The sequence below is a fragment of the Branchiostoma floridae genome, chromosome 14, assembly GCF_000003815.2.
Source record: "Branchiostoma floridae strain S238N-H82 chromosome 14, Bfl_VNyyK, whole genome shotgun sequence".
Taxonomy (NCBI): Eukaryota; Metazoa; Chordata; class Leptocardii; order Amphioxiformes; family Branchiostomatidae; genus Branchiostoma; species Branchiostoma floridae.
This window is the reverse complement of record NC_049992.1, coordinates 10,055,600-10,078,488: the sequence shown is the minus strand read 5'-3', so window position 1 is coordinate 10,078,488 and position 22,889 is coordinate 10,055,600. Positions and strand designations below refer to the sequence as shown.

The following is a 22,889-nucleotide window of genomic DNA, read 5'->3' as shown; positions in this document are numbered from 1 at the left end:
AGACTCTCTTCCTTTCAAAGGTACCACAATAGGGGATCTCTCGGGCGTGTTGTCCGCAGGGTTCGCTACCTGGCACGGGCGTTTACCTTGTAATCAGTCCCCAGTGACCCCGCCCCTCGTCATGACAACAACAACAATAACACGGCCTAAACAAGTCACGCACAGGGTAACCGCAGTCACATGGGGGACCGAGAAGAATGGGCACTCTGACCCCACGTTCACAGGTCACTGTCAGACTGGACCAGATCCTTTATATGCTTTTATCCAAGCACCTGCATAAATCCTTTCATAATTGGCAGAATTTCTGCAATGCACTCTAGACAAAAGATAGGATGATGAAAATTATATTTACCAGACAAATTGACAAAATACCCAAGTGTTTAAAACCTTGATCCCTGACACAGTGATTGTGTCTATCTTTTTAGCATTGCAAAACTATTTTACACATTTTGCTGCTAGACTTCAGAAAGTAATATTTCATAGCCAACAATTAAGACCATTTTGTGCATTTCATAACCTTACGTGACTGGAGGTGGGGGATAACAGCCCCCTGGGGACCTGATTTCTGTGGCATCATATCGACGTATCAATTTGAGATGGTTAGGATATGAATTTTTCATTACCTGTCACACTGGCAAAATTTGGGACATCAACAGGCCTGTCTGACTACACAATAATGACTGGATATGAACAATGGTCCTCTATGTTAATGTCCAGGGCACCATTGTACAGAAAGGTCCAAAAGGACAATAAAACATATAACATGGTAATATTTTCATTATCAACAATGCTATGATGGTCACTCTGCAAGGTTTTGCCTCTGTAACCAGTGGAAGGAACGTGTGACTTGTGTGAGTTGATATTGAGGTGTACTGGTTTACATGAAAGTAACACATTATGGATGAAGATTGGCAGCCTTAATTACCATGCAGATGTTTAGATGTAGAGACAGCTCTCAAAATGTGATACAACAAATTAGTATGACTAATTAATTAGACCGTGAAGGGGAAAATTCCCATGGTAACAGATACATTTCTCACAATACAAGCCTCACACATAAAGTTATTTTGCTGAATTGGCAACCAGAAAAGCGAAGTGTTTGTTGTTTGGTTACCATAGTAACCTGCCACACCTGAGGGATGATCACCTGTTGTGGGTTTCTACAAAGCAGGATGATTTGTTAGCCATGTTTATATTTAGGCTTTAGCCTCAAGGTAAAGTCTTAAGTTTAACCTTTCGGGCGCTTCTTTTCAACCTCCATAAAGTGAAGACTACATAAGGATCACTGTAAATCTTACACTAGTTACAGTCAGACAAAAATGGAAAGATACATTATGTGCTGTCTTGGCAATGGTTTGTGCTGAAATGTACAACATTGACACTGCAAGAAGCTTCTTGCTGCCCTACAGTTTCATTATGGAGGGTCTGCATGGGGGTTCAACCTGACAACGATTTACGCTGAATACAGAGAACCCCCTACATATTATGCTAAATCAAGGAAGGCAATCATGCAAAATTTGGTTGCCTCGCTACGAATTACGTAGATAAGATGGTTTTCCCTACGAGTTATGGGAAAAAAAATAGGCTGCCTACGCCTTACGGAAAAGAGCATGCAGACCCTCATTATGCTGCCATACAGTTTTATTAGTAGTTAGGCTCCTGTCAGCATCCCTGCTGTGCATCTATGACTGAAGCCTGAAATAGGAAGACAGCCAGGGGAGTTTGGGATTTCAGGTGGACTGAGCAATCTAAATGCTTCCAGCTGACTGAGATACACAGTAGCAAAGGGGAGGAACATCTTGTCCATTATTCAAAGCTAAGGAATTCTATTTCAAAGGATGAAAACCAAAGTGTCATGTACATATGATTGTTCAACTGTCATTGGAAAAATATGTAGCAATTGCAAACTTCCTTATCCATGTTGGCATGTTTACAAAGCACTTGGCATTGTGTAATGAACTGGTACCCTAAGCTCTGATTGGTTGATTGTTGTGTTGACGTGGCAACGCTGGAATACTTGCACTTACTAATGGCCATGGATTTGATTGTATTGTAGACATCAGTAAAGGGTGTTGTAGGGTACAGTTTTCTGGAGCCAAGTCCGAATGCAAGCAGATGTCATGAGGCAAATATAAGAATATCTTGTCCTTGCCTCCAAAATAATTATGATGTCAAATGCTGCAACATTTTCAATTCTATTTGTCATTGTAGGATATCACATAGCATTGGTGAGGGACAAAGTCTAAAACATGTCAAATAGCATTTAGGGTACAATCTGCAGCAAGGTTGGGGAAATGGTTTAGTCAAGAATTTTCCTGTATCGGTATTAGCTAAAAATAGATCTCAAAGATCATATCTTTTCTTGTCTTTTTTTGTAATTAAAAAAAAAGAAAAATGAGAAAATTGTCAGCAACTTTGCCAACTGTTTTGTTTCTTTAAGGCATGTGCTTGTTTTCATTTGATTCACTATAAGGGCAATCTATCCATGCTGTATTTCACAGGAAAGGAAAATACAACATTTCAGTTCAATGCTGTAACTTTTGAACTTCATATAATCATTTAAAAGGCAAGGTTTGTCAAAAAGGGTAAAAAGTATTTCTAATCCTCTAAGCCTGTCACTTATCTTTTCCTAGTTTGTAGTAGCCTTTTTCACAAAGACTTCCTTATTGACATAGCACCAATTTGTTGTCACAACAAATACCACCCTGCCCATTACAAAGATAAGCCCCTGCCACACCCACTCTGTTACTTGGTGACCAATCATAATAGGGCCCGACACCATTCTGACCTATTTCTCAAAAGAGGTGAAAGTTGTAGGCTTGTAAGTTGTAGGAAACCACAACCTTTCAGGAAGACTTGTAATGTCACTGCCAACAGTATTAGGATCTCAATTCTAATACCTTGTCAAAATCTCTACTACTAGAGCTCTTGCATGCAAAGAATCATGGTAACATTCAATGTTTTGTCATAGGAGAAAGTTCCAAGACATTAATTCTAAGATATCCCTGAAGGCTATTCAATTATGGCACATGATTGAGAGGATTTGTGTGGTTACAGTCTGAGGTAAGTGGGTAACAAACTGGTGTGGCCATAGCTGAGTAACCAATATGCTGCATGGGTGGAACCTGTGCTCTAAATATGAGAGGGATATTGTCCATCACTTTTCTACACACAAAAGTCTTTTTTTTGTCAGGGTGTCAGTCTTCTTTTCATTTACATTTTTTAGCTGAATACATGTACCTAGTACCTCATCCCCTATAATTTACAGATGTTCATCTAATTGTAATTCTCACTTGTTCTGCCACTTGTTTTGTTGACACTTAATTTTCTTCACTACCATCCTGTTAAAAAAAGAGCTAACTTTCTTCATCTTTGTCATACCATTCCATTTTGGAAATTTTAATTACATATTCTTCCACTTAAGATGAATTTCCCATTTCTAAAAACAGTTGCCTCCTCGTCTACTCCAAACTCACAACTTTTATTGAATTACCACAGCCCTTTATAAGCTGTAGGTACACCTCCCAAATGGGTCAGGTAATGATTTTATAAGTAGTTTGGGACTCCTCCAACAGTATCCAGGAAACCTGTGTTTTGATCAAGGACGTCTATTTTACCTACTATTCAGCAAATAAGGAAGAACATAACAATGGTCATGCCTTATTTCCTTTGAGGACCTGGGGGGTACTTCAGTAATTAAATCACTGGTAGGAACCTTTTTTCGGTGGTGGTTACGGCCTAATCTTGGGAAGTTGCATAGTAAATATTCAATGGACATTTCTACATGGCTGATATGGAAAGAACGGAATAATTCTTGTTTTCATGAGTGGTCAAAGGAAGCTGAAAGCCTGCTTTTCTTTCCCTTATTGTTGTAGTGAACTCTGTGTGACGTTAGTGTGAGAGGAGATTTGATACAATTTGCCTCTTCACCATAGCTGGGTATCCAGGCAACTATTGTTATCTGACTGGACGATAATGAGCACTTGAAGCGTTCAGAGGAAAAAACAACACTCCAGTGACCGACCATGGAAAACTGTGCTTCTCAACATCTAGTTCGTCAACCCATATGCCGGGCTCTCCAAGTCTATAAATGTCTGTGTGCATTTGTCAATGTAGCGAAACACACTCCTAAGCCGGCTTCACTCCTCTGCCAGCTTTTGATACTATCTTATGGTACCGTAGGATCTGGTTGGAGATTAGTACAGGAAGGAGACCATGATGATCAGTTTTATATTTCATCGCCCTCAGATAAAATCATCAATTTGGCTTCTCTGAGTTTTTTTTAGATATTCTTACTCAGATATTAGACTCAGTTTTACTTGAGATTCAAGTTTTAGGAGCAGATACTGCTGTAGGAGCAGATACATGTGTTTATCCCCTTTCAAGATTGCCTAATTAAACCTCCCAACATCCGTGCCTTTCCTCAGGGAGGATTAGCCCTGTATCCTTCCAGCTTAAGGCCTGTTGGTGCATAACAACATCTCATTCCCCTTGACATGACCTCTTCAACAAGGTACAAGAAGCTTCTGGAAACACATCTGCACTCAGGATGTAAAAGGCCTCTGGAGATTGCTCAATTATTACACAGTAATGTGCAGATTGTTACGCCTGCATAACAAGCATAATACTTTATAGAACAGCTGCTTGAATTGCTGCCTCCCATCAACATCAACTGTGAATAATGATATCATCCACTAGACTCCATTTTTATTGGTGCTTGGTTAGCTACAATATTCTGATATTTGTTGACTAGATCTGGTCTTTTTGCTCTCTCTTAGTTGCAATTATTGTTTTAAGGTGTCTATCTTGCAAAATGAATTTTTGAGAATAACCTTAACATTAATGTTCATCTGCTTTGAATCCATTGTTTTTTTTCTGCAGGTGTTGGTCATAGATGCAGCTTATGATATGAAGGGTTCTCCTCCAAAAGAACCAAGCTCCTTAGACTTAAATACCCTGTATGAGAAGAGTAAGACCCTGATCTGTTAAGCCTGATTACATATGGTATAATAATATGGCAAATGTTTCTGACACTCTCTCTCACTCTCTCTGTGTATGTGTGTAGATGCAGAAAATTAAGGAAAAAAATTACCCAAATTCAAGCAAGTTGACAGAATTCAAATGTAAAATACTGGTAACAGAAAAGGAAGAAAAATACACCCACCTGTTAACCTTTAGAGAAAAATTTACTGACATCTCATCACCATCACTTCCACATCCCCTTTCTACATATACCCTCCTTATCCATACCAAATGATACATGTACATGCACTAGGCTGACTTCTCTTGGGAACCACTGCTAACATAAGCATTGTAATTGTGCTTACTAACAGCTGTTTTTTCTTAATTGTCATCACAACAACTTGAATACAGTACCGGTGAAGATGCAGACAACTTAGTGATGAGCCTGGCCACAATATTCCAATCTTCTTTGGTACCATTTATCCAAAAACTAGGCAACAAGATAAAAGCTCCTTGATTTCTCGTATCGTTTTCTTCAAGGAATTTAATTGCTGAAAAGGACTTGCCCTTTGAAGTGACATCTATTCACCTTTAGTTATCAGAATCTAAGATCTGCATTGGCATTAAAAGCAACCTGAGCAAGGGACCCACCTGTTTCTAAAACATTTCCTTTCAAGTATGGTTTCTACAAACCATTACTCAAAAAGAGATATTTGACATACTTGGCAATCCTACTATTTCCATACTGATACTATTATTATTAACAGCCGGCCAACAAACCACAAATATTCTAGGACATACTGTACTCCAGGCATGTTGCCAAATATGCTGCAGCCACCAATGCCATTATCTTTTTCCCTTTCCACCTTTGAGTTCCATTAAAAAATCTACCTGCTCCAAGAAGAAAGGTTTTGTGGGCCAAAAGAAGGGTATTCTCTGGTTGAAAGCATGAATTCAGACTGAGCGAGAAAAGAACCACATAGGTGATAGAGCGGAAACAATGTACAGGTTTTTAAGCCATGCCAACCTTGACACACATTTTGAAAAAAAAAATTATGTAATAAATGATACCATAGACCTTGCCTCCTATTGCAAAATTCATTAAAATGGTCTGATCAGTAAGAAAAAGTGTGAGGAACCAATGTTTAATAATATGTTTACAATGATCAAAATTATGAACTTTGGTACAACGATTCCATATGGCTCCAGCAAATCAGCATGTACTTGTGGCCCAGATATCTCATGAAGGATAACCATGTTTTTGCTGATATGATGTGCAAATCATCAGCAAGATTAAGATGACTTTGATACTGAAGACTGAACTTGCTTCAAGCTGATCTAAATTCACAACAAATAAGGCATTGGCAGGTTTCTAAGGTACACGTATACAGGTCAATCCAAATGCATAACTAAGTTGTGTTTTGCATCGCTGCCCATGTACGGTTGCGAGGGTGGGCTAATTTTGTTTGGTGGTATATGGAGCGCAAAGGTGTGCTGTGTACCGTTACACAGTCCCTTTAAAAGGTTGTATGGGGAAAAGCTGACGGAAAAGTAGGAGTAATGTTACTGTTCACAACTTTTGGGAACAGATTTTTTTCTGTGATCTTTGATACGGAGGTTTATCAAGAGGCACTTTTGTTGACTTATGCGGCAATGAACCATTAACAGCCACACCTTCTTTGCACCTGCATGAATTAGCAGCTAACCGCAAACAGGTGGTTGCACCTGACACTTCTGGTGAGGTAATTAGCACCTGAAATACCATCAGATACACCTCAGGCCCAAAAAGGTATTGGCATATGCAGGAGAATTTTTGGTCTTGTCTTCTGGTCAACCTCTGTTTTACAATTAAATGATAGCATTTATAAATTTTTTTTCGTTTATCTGCCATTATTGACAATACTGTTACTGTCAAAGGCGTACAGCTACATGTATTTTCAAGGAACACGACATACGCACACACATAACGTTACATGTATAGATAAGTTAGATGATAGTGATATTATAAGACCATGAATTTATGATGAAAAAAACTTATAACAGGATGTTGGGAGGTCAAAGGTCAAAATTTGAAATTGTGAAAATATGTAAAAAATAGCAAATTTATCTCATTTCATGTATTTCCTCTACATAATTGGTGTGCAGCATTTCTGATGCCATAAGTCTAAGTTAGACTATTCATGTTTGAGATGTAGGTGGGAAGCGTATCATAAACGTGTTTGTAATGTTTAGATATATCACCAGCAATTGGATGAGCAGGTCATTTTATATCATTTCATGTACTAGTATTTCGTATACATTATTGGTGTTGCCACGTTTCTGAAGCCACAAGTCTAAGACTATTCATGTTTGAGATGGGAAGCGTATCATAAGTATGTTTGTGATGTTTTAAAGGTCATTAAAATAGATATCACCAGCAATGATTGCATGAGCTGGTCATTTTATACCAGGTTAGTGCATCTGACAGTACAGGGAGTTGCCACACCTGCAGACACATGTGTGTCGCACCTGTGGACGTTACACCTGTCTGTGACTTACCCCTTTTGGGCTTGCCCTTGCTGGGGGGCGTGGGTACCATGGTGCCATCCTTCCTCCTCCCCCGACTCGCTGTGTAGAAATCATGGTCTCCGCCCAGCATAAAGTTTGCCATCTTCTTCCGCTTGATCTTGTGTTTGATCTTGGGTCTTCTCGGGACGACCACTTCGTGTCCGTGTTTCTCAAAGCCCGGTTGTCTCTCGTACACCGGTCCGCTTGACGTACTGCTACAGGGAGAGGCGATGTTTTCATAGTCCTCCTTCGGCTCCTGAACTTCCTTCTCGATTTCTTCCTCGTCCGAGGACGACACGGGGGCAGATGCGCCTCTCTTGCCGCTGGAGAAGCCCACTTTCCCGCCGCTAGGAAAGCCAACCTTCCCACCGGTTTTCCCCGCCATACCGGCTCGGCACGGACCTCCAACAATGACCGAGGCACGTGAGCTTTTCCCTCGGAGCGGGTCCCGTTACCCACCTGAGTATCAAATTGTTTTGGCGCGAAAGGCGGAGTCGTAAGGTCCTTTCGCCCGTGCGTCACGTGAAATGTCGACAGATATATATCCTGACAGGACGCTCAGAAATACTTGTCCCTCCTCAAGAGATGTGGTGGTTTGATTTAAAATTCATCAGTTAACATGCGTCATGCAATGCAACTAAACAGTTCATGGAAAATCAAGCGACTTATCGTCCGACCAACCGCAAATGTTGGACGATAAATGACCTATAATACGTTGTAAAACGGTGCCTTCGCGACATACCTTCCTCTGAATTCCTCAGGTTATATGTCAAGCTCAGTTCCCATGAGCTCGGTTTTTAAATTCTGAGCAAAAATCCCATGTTTTTCTTGCATTTCCGTGCTGCAGACGATAGGTTTTCCTATCCGGCCCCGTTGCTCGGGCGCTGGGTCACGTCTCCATGTTTTGGTCCCAAAACATTTGTTGCCATGAGATCCGACGTGCCGGCAATGGAGCGCGCTGATTGGTCAGCACCGAAAATGACACACTGCGACCGTACCATGTGGAAACCCAGCATGGGGTAATATATCATTATTGAATTTTTTCCCAAACTGCACTTAATTAAAGAATTCGAACCAGAGCTTAAAGAGGAGACGTTCTACAAATGCTTGAAGACAAGGTGTGGTCATGGCATTTGATTTTAGGTCCTGACGACAAAAAACTACCACCATTGGGAATTGAGCATAATCCCCAAGCAAATCATTAATATGATATCACACGAGTAGGAATGCTTTGTAAAAATGACACTAGCGCGTAGTAGGAAAACCAAGGTTCAGCACTTGTTAATGCTATTCCCTCTTACAGGTGCTGTCACTTGGTACAGTCCAAGGACAAACAGGTTGAAGTGCATGAGATCAGGAGCTATTTTTGTGGTCTGTATATAACCCTGTTGTGGTAACAGGTGGAGCATGACTCATAACAGACTTAACATACTGCAAGAAGCGGGGAAAGAACAAAATATTGTATTGTAAGAGTTGTTTTCTAAATGGAATTATTGATAAATCGAAAATTCATAATTATGATATAATTCTTTATGATAATTCATATTTTTCTGATACATGTATGTTTTAGTTACAATCCACCTTCTTCATTGAAACGCATTTTTACAAAGTAAACGTTGTCCCACTACCTTTGAAATTAATACATTCAAAGGTCAATATAGTTTCCTTCATACATTGTAGGTGTTTGCTACCAACATTTATAGCATCTTTTGAGTGCAATATGTGCTTGTTACAAATCATCCACAAAAACTTGCTTGTAACTTATAAATTTTTATTATCGTAGCATTTTTTGTATAATTGATTGATCCTTGATCATTCAAATTTATTAACTTTTGCTATCAGGGAATTATTTTCTCTCAACTTAAAATTTCTATTACCCATCTTCTATTAAATGGAAAACAGCCAATCTTCAATAAATACAAATAGTAATGCCAGTTCACTTTTATCTGCGGGGTAACCTATATCCGTTGTCGATGGACGGTAGCTAACAGATGCACAAACTGTTGAATGCATTGCAAATTGAAGCCACTGTTCGTCAAACTCATGTAGTGAAACTTGTTATCCCCGAATACCTCCCTTTTGAAAACAACAGATATAGGTTACCCTGTGGATAAAGGAGAATTGATGTTAAACTGTCCTGTAGCACATTTAGCCACAAAAGGGACAGATGACTCCCCAACCCTGGGGCTTTCTGTTGTTACTCATGCAGGGATCACCTAATGTCTTAACAATAGAGCTGCAGTATTTCAAAACATTTCTATTGATTTTATGGGTAGCAGCTGCAGGGTTACATGGCCTATGGACATTTCATATACATCATATCACATGTTTGGGTGGGAAATATTGTAAGATTCAAGCATTCTTGCTAAACCTGGTCACCAGCCTGTACCAAGACCAAAGGCTGTTTCCTTGGTCCAAAGCCACCGGAGTCCACCCTAAAGTGTTTTCCTTGGATTAATTATTTTACTGCTGTTAGGCCATGTTGATTTGATAATATGATGACATCAACTGAAAACCCCAAAACTGATGTGTGTGAATGAAAAGTGTCATAAAAAAGTTCATTATAGACTTTTTGGCAACTTACAATCTGTTTCAATATCTTTGCATGCCGATCTTTGTCCGTATCAGAGGATGGAATGTGCGAAACTTTTGTCTGTCCCCAGCATTATAATTCTGTCAAAGGACAGATGCTGGCTAGAACCCTGCTTCAGGTATCACATCACTCTGCATTCTATGATTCACAGTGTCATTATGAGCTGGCCTATCACCTCTCATGAAATAAACTTGGTTATGTTGTCTATTACATCTAATTTGATATCTTTCAGAAAACAGCTGGTTGTTGACCTAAATGGGTGTCCAGTCATCACTTTACAAAGGTATAATTGCATGACTTGTTTTAGCATGGGAATAGTGTTAATCACTGTATGAATCAGAAAATAGATAATCCCTGACAACATTTTGAAAATATTTAGTACTAAGAAGTAATTCATAAACAACACCTTGAGAAAGGTCATTGGAGACAAGAAAGAAAAGCAGTACAATACCACTCTTGTCTTCTTAGTTCAATTTATAGCCAACACAGGTAAGACTATATCAGATTCAGAAACAAATTCTCCTGAGTATTGCAACATATACAAACTACACAGCTTGGTCAAATACAACTCAGTGTACTATTATAACTATTAACTCTGACATTACAAAATATATACACATACAGTGCAGCTTAGTCTGTTACAAGAATAATATGACAACTTTGAGAATATCATGTGTTTACAATCAATGCATAAAATACAAGTGCCTTCTAAAATGAAATGCAGCAGCGTACAGTCCGGTTTCAAATCTTCAGAACAATGCTTCTTTTTTTCATTATAGATTTAACTGCAACCCTTTTTCGTGTCCATGACAAGTAGTGAACTATATTATCATATTGAATTTTCAATGTTCAATAATATAGGAAGTTTCTTATTCCTGGCAGTCAAGTTTAGTTTAGGGAACCAACTAATTTCTAGCATCAATAACTTAGTATTTTGATGTACAGTGTGGAAAAAGCTCTAGAAGTGTGAATGAAGTGTTGTCACCATAATATACTACATATCAACTCTGAGGTGTACATTTCAAGGCCACACATCACACAAGTGACAATCTACACATATTTGAAACTAATTAGATTACCATACAGTATACACCTTCTTACTGTACACATTACCCTGTACTTGATCAAAGATATGCAAATATTTGTATCCAAATTTAGACATGTTACCTTTATGTACTCACGCCTGATTTTGACTTGGCATAATTGTCTGCCATCCACTGCTGTTAACACTTATGTTCTTACGTGCTAGAAAAGCATTAAGTTCTGTACAATCACGCCTTTACCATAAACTAAAGAAACACAGAAACAAACGATAGACAGCAGCAAGCACCACTTCTGTTAGTTCTTTGACCCTTACATCCCAAACCATATGTAGAAATCCGAGGGGCGAGTAAGAACAGAAAGAAACAACACCCCGACTCCCGGGATTCGAACCCGCGCCGAACCCGGGCAGCCGGATCACAAATCGAACGTGCAAACAGTTCGGCCAAAAGGCTTAAGCCGTTAGGCGTCTTCGGTTTAGCAGTCCTTGAACACCACTGTTACACATACACATGCAAAAACTAGATTCACAGAAGACAGAACCATTTTACCCAGTACAATTTGCACAACACCCTAATGTATTTATCACTCACTATGCAGCAATCATCACACTTGAACCAAACAGAACACACTGCCTTGGATGTTCATTCACAAGAATTTAGATGCTCACAACAAAGGACATCATTTTGGACAAGCAAGATATTAAAAATGTAATAGTTTTCTGTGTAAAATTTGAGATCAGTGTGCCCCCACTTGCTTTAAAAACTTTCATTTGATCTTGAATCTATTGACCTACATTCTGCTGCAAATGACAGTTACATGTAGGCAAGAACTGCTTTCTCTTGCAGCTTGTATAAGGGATGTAGAGTTGTTTCACAACATTTTCAGAAAATAAAGTTGACAAATTGTATTCAACACCCTTTGAATATTGCAGAAAATGTCCTAGCTTCTAGGAACCATGTCATGTCCATCAAAATGTAGCAAAGTCACCCTTTATCAAATGAACAGTAACTGCTACTTGTTCCTCAGAGTTGTTGCAGAACCCTCGCTTCATCCCTTCACTACAATGGTTCCAGCATTCCTGGTTTCTTTTTCTTCTTTTTCTTGTCCTTGGCCGATGACGGCGACATTCGCTCTAAGCGTACAGGGCGGCGCATGGGCATATCCATCGGGTCTGGTACCTGGCTGAACTCACCATTTGTCATGGAACTGTTATATCCCAAAGAAGACACTGCAAAAACAAAACAAAATAACAAGCATGTTTCTTAGTGAGGTCTAAAGAAATCAGGTCAAACAAAAACATTTTCTAACTCTCTAAACTAGGTATGAACCCAACAATGTTATGTTAGTCATAATAGCTGACCTACAAAACCACACATTACCGTTATTAGCGTGTGAGGCACTGTTAATTTTATTATCACTGAGTGCACTCTGTTGTATGAGTCATAATGCACCACGTGTCAAACATTCAGTGTTATTAAAATAAAGATGTGACATTTTTATGATGATGCATAAGTAATAAAATGTTAGTACAGTGGTAATACTAATAGGTGTTGTATTTTGACACCAATGAAAAAAGGAGAAAGTTGGCTGATAAATATTGAAAGCAAAATGCAAGTGGGAGGCTTTCAGATGATAGTGAAATGATTTTTTAAAAGTTAAACCTTATAAATGTAGATTACAAAAACCTTAATGAACAAGACAATCAAAATTGATGTGCAGTTAGTTGAAAACAAGTCACAAAGGGATGCAAGCTGTTAGTGTTAGTTAGGACAGGCAATGGGAGAGGAACTGACTAGAGCTGGGAGGGTCCTGAGCTGCTGATGCATGTGTGAATGTAGTGCCTGCATTGGAAGCAAAATAAGCACATTCAACAACATGCATTATCTTTCTATTTATATCAAGCTGGTGTTATCCATAACTTTTTTTTTTATTACAGACACATCGATAGAAATACAAGAATGTATATCAATGTCCTTCACTAGAATTATCATTAGAAATCATGAAATGCAAAAGAGATAGTTTGACAGACCATTTGTTTGGTCTGTCTATAGTTTGTCTATAGTTTCCTTTTTTTCCCTATTAAATAGCACAGATCAATGGCTTGTGTACTCATACATAAATAGAATAACAAGTTGTAAAAAACATGACAAATATGACAACCAATAAGCTTTTGATGCTCACCAGATTTCTGACCCAAACTTCCAAGGGTCCTCTCAGGATTCCGATCAAAATTCCTCTCCAACGTCTGCCCAAAATGGCGGTCGCTGGAGGAATTCAGGAGCTGATTTGCTCGTTTAGGTTTGAAATAGCTGTCTGCGATGTTCTCGTTGGATCTTCTGTTCAACCTCTGCAGCAGCCTGTCTTCCTCAGGGGGTGGGTAGTTGGCACCTCCATACTGCAAAAACAAGGTGATCAGAGATGGCTTCACCCCTTATCCATACATTTTAACACTTCCACTCTCACAAACAATCACAGACAAAAATATCAGCACTGAGGATGTATGGTGACAATGGATTGTGTATGCTAGGAATTATAAAAAAACACAGACAGACAAGCCAAAAACAATATTTCACTTCCTTGGGGTGAGAACACATGACAGGAAGGGCAGTTTAGGGAAAAGTAACATTTATGTCTATCATCACCTTTTTTTCGGACATGATGTATCTGTTGCCAAATTTTGTGCGATACAATAGGTAATCATTTCATTGGAGTGTTAGTAATAGTTGAAGGGTGGGGCTGACCTGGTTGCCAGGTGACCGATCCCTGTGACCTGGGGGAGGCCCTCTGCCCGGGGCTGCTCTGCCTCCTGGCATGATACCTGCGGACAAAATATGACAAGGCAGTAAGAACATGCTCTACACTGATAGAGAAACAAACTAAAATCTATACCTAGATTCTTAAAACTGACAAATCTGTATTAATTTATAGAGCGTCGTATGTTTGCAAATAAGAATTGAAAAGAGATACATCTCACACCAACATGTACTAATGCATCCTATGGTTTTGCTGTCATCTGTCTGTATAGTTCTTGCAAAACTGCCACCTTGCAGCTTGTTTCCAAACTGCAATTATGACTTACAGGAGGACAATGTGCACATACCTCCAGGATTGGGAGGTAACGATGTAGTCTCCACTTTAACATCTGGCAGGGTCCACTTCTGGTTCTCTTCATCCCATTTACACTGTGCCTTCACCCTAGGGTACAACAGGTACAACTGTCATCACCACTGTTGCACAACAGTTTTATCCCAACAAGACTTTCTACTCTTTGCAAAGTGTCTTCTGCTTAAAAGCACTTCATTCATTGGTCACTCAGACCCTGCTTCAATCCTGGGTCAGGACACCTTGTTTGGGGCTACATCCGTCTTAAGGAAGGGGCATAAATTGATAATATGAGGAGGTGCCTTGAGATGCCCATAAAAGGCAAAGACCTAGCAAAGCCTGTATACTGTAAATGTAGTTAAGTTTGCGGGGATTTAATTTCGCGGTAGCGGGAAAAGGCACTTTTCGTGGTGGATTTAAGTTCGCGGTAACACCATAGACTGCAGTCTAATACCATAATAGAAAAATGTCCCCGGTGGTTTTAAATTTGTGGTAAAGTGGTCACCGCAAAAACCGCGAACATTAATCCACCGCGAACATTTCTGCATTTACAGTATATCCTCCTACTGAAGCACCTAGGAAACTTGCTGCCATACATCATACCACTAAGCACTACAAGGGTCTAAATAAACAAACAAACATTCTTCTTCAGTGTCAAATTTTCAGTCTTACTAGCAAGAGCATACTAACCTGTCCAAGTTGGAGTAGTTACTGTCCCTGCGTAAGAGTGGGTGGATCTTGTCGATGAGGGAATGTAGCAGCTTGAGTTGTTTCTCCTGTTCTCGGATGGTGGAGAGATAGTCGATCCGCTCAAACTCAAACTCACTCTGCAGGTCAATGATGTCTATCTCAGCTGCTCTGGTCTGGGCAGGGAAGAAAGGTCAGGAATAAAATCATGAACCTGAAAAAAATCCTGCTATAATTATTTCATTGAGAGAGAAGATTTAAGAAGACTTCATACCCACATGCATTGCGTTGGAAGGTAAGACATTTTAAGAAACTGCTTCAAATCTGGTAGTCGTAGCATGTAAAGATCATGCGCAGGAAATGTTTGAATTTCATGCAGCCAGGTTTATCATACAATGGCTGAACATATACGCATGCCATTCCTTCACATTAAGCAAAGCATGTGGGTATCCTGTTAAAGCATAAGGATAAGCACTGAAATGCAGTTATTTGTGCCACCTCATGCTAATTAATGCATGATAGGCTGTACAACAGCATCCTACTGTTATTATCACCCCTTTATTTGTATAAGTCTAGAAGGCTCACATTGTTGTTTCCATCTGGACTACATGTACATGACGTTGACTGTTCCCTTTTTTCCACTTCCCCGTTTTCTGTCTAAAATGAGAAACAACCCCTCTTTGGATAACAAGGCTCTTTATTCAAAATCAAGATATCATGCAATCATCACGGCCATCATTTCGATGACCGTCTGTCACCTTCCTCTGGACTACACTAGATGCTTCTATTTAATACCAGAGCTAGGTATCACAATGCATTTTCAAACATAAAGTACACTGTATTGTCATACATGTATATATATATGGCAAACGTCATAAACAGCAATACTTGAACACTACTGACTTTCTTCAGGCTTTCTCAAATGTAGAAACACAACTAGACACTTTGGATGCTCAGTCTCAACTCTGTTTTATTTGAAATTTTAGAATGGGTTAAAGACCGCACCTACGAACAAACGCAAACATCGCTATTCAATGTTGAAACCCCACGCTCGTCCGCAGGTACGGACGTCAAACGATCGCAATCTAAGAACATACTTGTACCATTCCTACATCATGTCCACAGACAGATACAACTCTTAGTCTTACCTTTTCTTTTTCCTTCTCCAGCTGCTGATTGGCAGCCTTCAGCTTGTCCTGGATGTTGTCGTACACGTTCAGCATGATGTTTCCTCCATCGTCCAACTGTGAGATCACCTTTGCAAGCTTTTCCTTCCGTTTCTCGGCGTGTGTTCTCTTGCGTTTTTTCTTCTCTAGCGCCACCTCATCGTGGGCCTTCTCTCCACCTACCATCTGCTCCTGTGCATGGAACATTTTATCCTCGGTGAGGAGTGGGGGTGATCAGAGTAAAGTCAGTAACAGAAGTAGCAAAACTTTGAAAACAAAGGAAAAGTTTAAACAAAACAAACACAAGGATATGTGTGAAGTATTCTTTACATATTGGGCTAAAACAAAATGTGAATAAGAATGAATAGAATATTGGCAGGAAGATCTTAATTAAAGTTCATTTTTATTTCTAGATTCTTAGTTTTACTAATCATCATCATTACTGATACTCAATAGTTTTGTTGTGTTCAAAAATCAAAATCTTTGGAATTTTGTTAAAACTTTCTGCTCCACAGTAAGAAAAAGGAAATTGAAACGACACCCATATATATATAATGCCCTGGCTGTGATACTCCATCTGTTATTTCTTACTTGTAGTTCCTGTAACCTATGCAGAGCCTCCTCCTGTGCCAGTACACTCTGTGCCATCTCCATGTTGCCCCTCGGTGAGGAGGGTTCACGCGGGCTGTCCTGCTCTTCTAACTCTGTCTTCTGCTTAGATCCAAGATGTTTCGCCACCTGCGGCTGCTGCTTCTGCGAAAACAATGTTACACTTCAGTATCATGATATCAGTGATACATTTGATATATAATTTCAGTGTTGTGCAGCTTGTGCAACTAGATAAGGTACCATCCGATTTTTTTAGGGTAGCGAGTGTAAGGAGCCCCGGTAGAAATCGGATGAGAGTAGCAAGTGTAAGAATTCTCGGTAGAAATAGGAAGGTACCCAGGCTTTTAATATTTTTTGGGAAAAGAGGGGAAAGCTGTATTAATCCCGAGAACATGGCAAGAAAAAAACAAAAAAACAGGATGACCTTAGTTAAATGTGACAAGGAGTTGTGATCAAAGTAAGTTTATTATTTTACACAGTGCAATGGAAGGCAAATGTTTGACAAGTGCAAATATCTATGGAAATGAGATATTCTTTCTACAAAATATGATTCATAGATTTAACTTGGCCACCTCAACCAAGTAGCATTGGCAGCCTGTACACATTGATAAGACAACAAGACAATCTACGTACACCATGAAAAGATCACCAGCATTTCCAAGCCACCAAGACACTACCTTTAATAACTTGAAAACCAGAAAGTCTGTAACACTTCACCATACTGTTTGCTCTGCCTTTGTGTGTTAGTGTAGTTTAGGAGACGAGTTTAAAGATAAGAAACACCACATCTACACCAAAGAGTGTAATGTAGACTTGCTGAAAGACAAGACAGCTCAGCATATGTATCACCTTGGTCACCAGCACCATATTTGGTAAATGTAAACCATAACATTCATCAGAACACCTGACCTTAGCTACCTTTGGCTGTTCTATCAGCCCTAGAGCCTGGGCCATCTCCGGCTGCTGGGCTATCTGGGCCTGCAATAGTGGGCGGTCAGTATGGTACCCTTATCATTAGTAGTGACTGGTAGCTTATATTACGTTAACAAATACTCATCTGAAAATCTTGTCAAAGGTGGTTTGGCAAGGATGTTATTTTGTGAGCAACTTATGTCATGAGGAAATCTTTACTTAAGTATATGATGTATGATACATGATGTATTATACAGTGCTGAGTTTATCATGTAAACCAATTATTACACTTATTTCCTTTAGTAATTGTTCTAAGTGACAAAGATGAGGCTGTTACAGGGATATACTGTAAATACAGAAACTTTCGCAGTGGTTTAATGTTCACGGCTTTCGCCACCGCAACATTTTTCCATGGCAGTAAGAGACTACAGTGCATGTTGCTACTATGAACTTAAGACGAGTGTCCGCGAAAAGTCCCTTTTGCAGCTACTGCGAAATTAAATCCCCGTCAATTTAAATGCATTTACAGTAATTTAACATTTCTCACCTCAGAAGCGGGAGAGTCGTCCATACTGCGCAGACTTGTCTGGTCCAGGTTGGGTCCATCAGGCAGGTCCTCCCCCTCCAGGGGTGTGGGGGGGCTCCGAGGAGCGGCAGTCATGGGCCTCTCCTCCACCTCTCCGTTCTGCTCCCCAGGGGGGACCTCCTCAAAGTTCTGCTCCACGTTGGTGAGCTGGGAGTCGTAGAACTCCCGTAACCGCTGCATGTCTTCCTGGAGCTTCACATTGCTTTCTTGTTCCTGGTGGAGGGGCAAAATGTAGTAGCTTTGAATGATGACAAAATCTAAGAGACTTTAGTTCATCTAAATCGCAATAGATATGCTAGATATGATGATGTTCCTGTGTCTTTGGTTGCTTAAAAAAATAGAGTTGCTTTTAGATGATGATGAATCTAAAAAGCCTTTGAATACAATAAAACACAATAGATCTTCTAGATGATGATGTTCCTGTTTGGTGTAAACTTTGGGAATCTAAAACCACCTGTCATTACTAGGGGTGGGTACTGGAGTAGAAAATCCAGGTACAGGTACGGTCCAGAAGATCAGGTCCAGGTCCAGAAGACCAGGTCCAGGACCAGACTTGAACCTGGACCTAACTCTGTGAATGGGGAATAATCAAAGCAATGGTTCATTTCGCTACAAAGGAATCTGGGATGTTTGCCTGTAGAACTTGAATGACCTTGGGAACAATTAAAACCACTAGTCATTACCTTTTCATAGCGTAGCTTCATCTCCTGTAGCTCCTGCTCATATTCCTGTTTGATGCGCTCCTTCTCTTTCTCAATCGCTTTCTGCAGGTCTTCAGAGGTGGTGCGACGCCGGGGAGGTGGGCCCTTGCCAGGGGCGGGTGCTGCATTACAGAAAAATCAAATTTTTCTTAAATTTTTCTGGTCTTTCAACCACTCCAAGAGCCTAGCATCATGACAACTTTACATATTAAGGTTTATGGTCTCGATACATGGGGAACAAGACCCTAGAGGCAATGAGAAATGTCTCTACCTCCAGGGCATTACCAAAAAATGATGTTAGTATTTACTAGCTTGGGAGAACATAATGTTTTGCCCCTCTCTGTTGCAGTCTTAAGTGTGTTTCTTTTATCCTTTAAAGATTTCATGGATTCCATAGATTTTTTTCATCTTTATTGTATTCAGTTGTGACTTGTCTTTTTAATAAATGAATAAAAAAATTAAGAAACTTTCTATTTTCTTAACTACATTGCAATTTACTATTTTACTGGGTTTTGTTTGCAAACTCTTTTGTTTACCACTGTAAGTGTAACTAAGGAGCATGATCAACATCTTATTTACACTTACTTAGCTTAGTTCCATTTTATTGCCAGAGGATGCATATTACATGTAATTGTCAGTGACAATTTGACCATCCTTAGTTTGCTGGGAGAAAAGGCTCATCAAAGATTCATGATGCTAAGTGTGGTTTCCTCTTATAGAATTGACTTGACATGAAGGACAATGTTTACAAATTATAACACTTGGATTGAGACATTCCTTCCTCTACTAGTATGGTAGGGGTCTGAATATTTTTCCCACAACCTCACTAGAGAAGAAAAGGTAAAAATGTGTTACGCACATTTCCTTGCAGGCAAAATTCTGTTAAATTTAGCATAAAGTGCAGCACTGATTCTTTGGTGATCTTTGCAGAAAAAATGATGTAGACTCATTAATCTGCAATAGAAAGTAGAAACAAAAAAGATGTTCTCCCTCCATATTTGCAAACGTGGATTGAACCAAGATTGAACCTATTTATATCTGTACTGGTTTCAAAGATTTTATATCTGGGGACTGTGTGGAGGGATTTAAATACACTGTATAGTACATGCAACAATTTTACTACACGACATCCTGTGGCCTTTATCCTTGATGTATTGATCACTTGGAAAATCGTTTTTTCTATAAATATAAAACTGGAAAGGCACATATAATCACATGTCTTTTAACCACTGGACTATGCTTCAAAGTGCGAAGTACAAAATTCTTTTGCTACTGAAGTGCATGCTTAGATCCTCAGTCAAGGACACTTGAAAATTCTAATTTGTACGACTAAAAAAGTATTTCATGGATGAAAAAAATTGTGGAAATACATGTACTGAATGTAGAAGTAGCTGTAAAAAGGGGCATCTAATGCTAGCATCTTTTTATCTCAGTAAGTTATGGTTTTGAATCTAGGGAACTGGGTGGCAACCCTACCCACCACAGGCACATATTGGTACGGTCCACTGAGGCCACTTCTGCCTGACTGGACAGATCAATGGTTGTCATGGCAACCAGTGACAACCATGGGCTCTTCAGGTGAAAAGGGGCAGGGACATAACTTACTCGTGCAAACAAGGTTGTCACGAAGGCAGCTCATGCATAATTAAGGAGGAAAAACCGCAGAAATTGATCCTCAGACTTTGGCACCTACAGAAAGCACTCTTTACCTTAATAAAGAATTCACAGTTTTAAAACGGTTTGCTGGGAACTATTTTTACAGGTTTAAAATCCTGAAGTATTGTGCAGCTAATGATCTAGGTCACCTGAAATATACACAATCATTAGCTTAGTAATCCTGCTTTAGCGACCACCCAAAACTAAAACCAGACAAACCATGGGAGTTTTGGCAAACAGAAAGGGAAACTTGTAACCTAAGACTAAGACTAAGACTAAGAAATTCAATGCGTTTCCATGTTTCTGTCACAGCTTAAAGAATTTCGTGGCAACTGATCTTCCTAACAAAAACGAATATCACCCAGTTTATTTTTTTATGAATGACATTGGTGTTGAGAAGTGATGTAGGTTTTTTTGTGCTGTGACATTTGGAAACATTCATGACCTATTCTGGTTCCTTTGAAGTTCTACAGATTCAAAAGAGTCATTGTGTTGATGTACATGTAGACATGCAAATGAAGAATAAGACTTAAGAGTTTATAGTTTAAGTGTCACTAAACTCCTTGTACTACCGAAATATTAATGTCTGTCAGGAGCAGAGGCTAAAAAGTATGCTAATCTGTCAAAGCTTGGTCATTGTATTTCGTCATGAAGTTCAGGAAGATAAGTAGTATGTCTATGGGCACACCACTGATGGATTTTATAAAGAATAAAGAATGAAGTTGGTAATCTAGCTATGTATATAGTTACCTGGTCCTGGCTGGCCAGCTGTGATACCTTTGGCTGCCAACATGGCCTTCAGCCGCTGAATCTCCTCTTGGTATTCTCTGAGAAGAGCATCTTTGGGATCTTCATTGATTCTCGGCTTATTCTTGATGTTCTTTGCACGGTTTGCGTATCTTAGCGTACTCAAGGTTTCGTCGTAGTTATTGTCCGCAGGAGACAGACATGCTATCATAAGCGTCTTGGTATTCCCGCCAAGGGAATCCTGCAGCAGTCGCGTGAGTTTGGAGTCACGGTACGGAATGTGTTTGGATTTTCCGTCTACGAGCGCTGATATGACGTTACCGAGTGCAGAAAGCGAGAGGTTGATTTTGGTAGCTTCCTTCAGTCGATCACCCGTTGCACCCGTTTTTGCCTGTCGCTCACTTCCCGCCAAGTCCACGAGATTCAGTTTCCCCGCACGCAAATGCGTCTCACCTTCCTTGTCCGTAGAACACATCTCAAGAAAGATCGTGAAGATAGAGTGGGAGCGCGAGGAGTCAGCGTTCATGAGGGTCGCGCCGACCGATCGATTCTTCCACCCCATCTCCATGATCCTTTCGCACTCTGGAACGTTATGAACAGAGTGCTTCGACAACTCCTTAACATACACTCCGCGATCCGGGTGCTCTTTTAACTCCAGCTTCTGCTTGTGGTCCTTTCCGAGCAAATCGCGGATTTCCTCGTTGTAAATTTCCAAGTATGAGGCATGTACGAGATATTTCGTGTCCTCTGCTACAGCGATGCTTTCAAAGATGTGTTCAAATGCTCTGGGGATGATGCCCCTTTGAGTGGGTGGCTCCTCAATACCTTGCATAGTGAAGGATTTGCCACATCCCGTTTGGCCATATGCAAACACCGTTCCGTTGTATCCCTCCACCACACTCTCAACCAAAGGATAAGCCACATCGTCGTAGATTTTCTCGGTTGTTGACACCATGTCGTAGGAACCGTCGAAGGTGAAGAGTTTTGGCGGTTCGTCCTGCCTGTCAGGCTTGATGATGCCGCACTGGATCCCTCCATCCATCTTGATCACAACGCCGCAGTTCAAGTTCTTCTCTCGTTCGTTAAGCGGCCGACACCGAACAATTACCTTTACTGCTTCTGACGCCATCGTGTTCTTGTTACAGTTTCAGGCTGTCACTGAAATGATGAGTTCGAGCTAAAAGTTGCAAACTTCTTCGGTTTTGAACCACCTGTAAATGTCAAATCGATCGCTCACCGGCAAACTTTTCCGTAACGTTGCTCCTTGTTGTCAAACCATTTTTGTCCGATCCGACCCGAGATGCAGCCTCAAAACAGTTTCCCGGTCATCTATGATGTCTTATCTCACCAAATCTTCGAGAAATTACGAACAGCCGGTGAATTTTTGGTGAGTTTCAAGCGAATGTTTGCTTCTCCATGGAGCCCGTCATTATTTTGACGCCTCCGCTCAGTGATTCGGAAAGTATGCCAGACTCTCGCCGCAACTCTCGCGAGACTTCAACGAGAGGAAATATCAATGTGTCGCTGTGCATGACGGGAAATATTCCTGTGGCAAGATGTAACATGGGCCTTCATTG

General features: G+C 40.1%; 2 protein-coding genes across 9 annotated transcripts in view; both read right to left on the bottom strand.

Annotated features, from left to right (window-relative positions):
- The window catches only part of LOC118429997 (mediator of DNA damage checkpoint protein 1-like), an 11,909-nt gene extending 3,455 nt beyond the window's left edge, over positions 1-8,454 (bottom strand). The window contains exon 1 of one of the 2 annotated variants that reach the window (XM_035840675.1): positions 7,501-8,454. In XM_035840675.1, coding sequence (XP_035696568.1) covers positions 7,501-7,894 — 394 coding nt within the window. In that variant the 5' untranslated portion in view covers positions 7,895-8,454. The remainder of the gene's footprint in view (positions 1-7,500) is intronic. The other variant, XM_035840674.1, reaches the window with a different exon arrangement.
- Positions 8,455-11,932: 3,478 nt separating this feature from the next.
- Positions 11,933-22,798, bottom strand: LOC118429990 (osmotic avoidance abnormal protein 3-like). 7 transcript variants are annotated; one of them, XM_035840649.1, is made up of 12 exons: positions 21,316-22,798; positions 18,892-19,031; positions 18,170-18,421; positions 17,620-17,688; positions 16,693-16,854; positions 16,084-16,314; positions 14,939-15,111; positions 14,247-14,341; positions 13,888-13,964; positions 13,328-13,541; positions 12,940-12,987; positions 11,933-12,374 (listed from the first exon to the last, which is right to left on the bottom strand). In XM_035840649.1, the coding sequence occupies exons 1-12, from the start codon at positions 22,439-22,441 to the stop codon at positions 12,205-12,207; spliced, it is 2,757 nt and encodes a 918-aa protein (XP_035696542.1). In that variant the 5' UTR covers positions 22,442-22,798; the 3' UTR covers positions 11,933-12,204. The 7 variants fall into 7 exon arrangements, with proteins under 7 accessions (XP_035696542.1, XP_035696545.1, XP_035696543.1 ...); XM_035840652.1 differs by having other exon boundaries at positions 16,084-16,293; XM_035840650.1 differs by having other exon boundaries at positions 16,693-16,848.
- Positions 22,799-22,889: the final 91 nt, after the last annotated feature.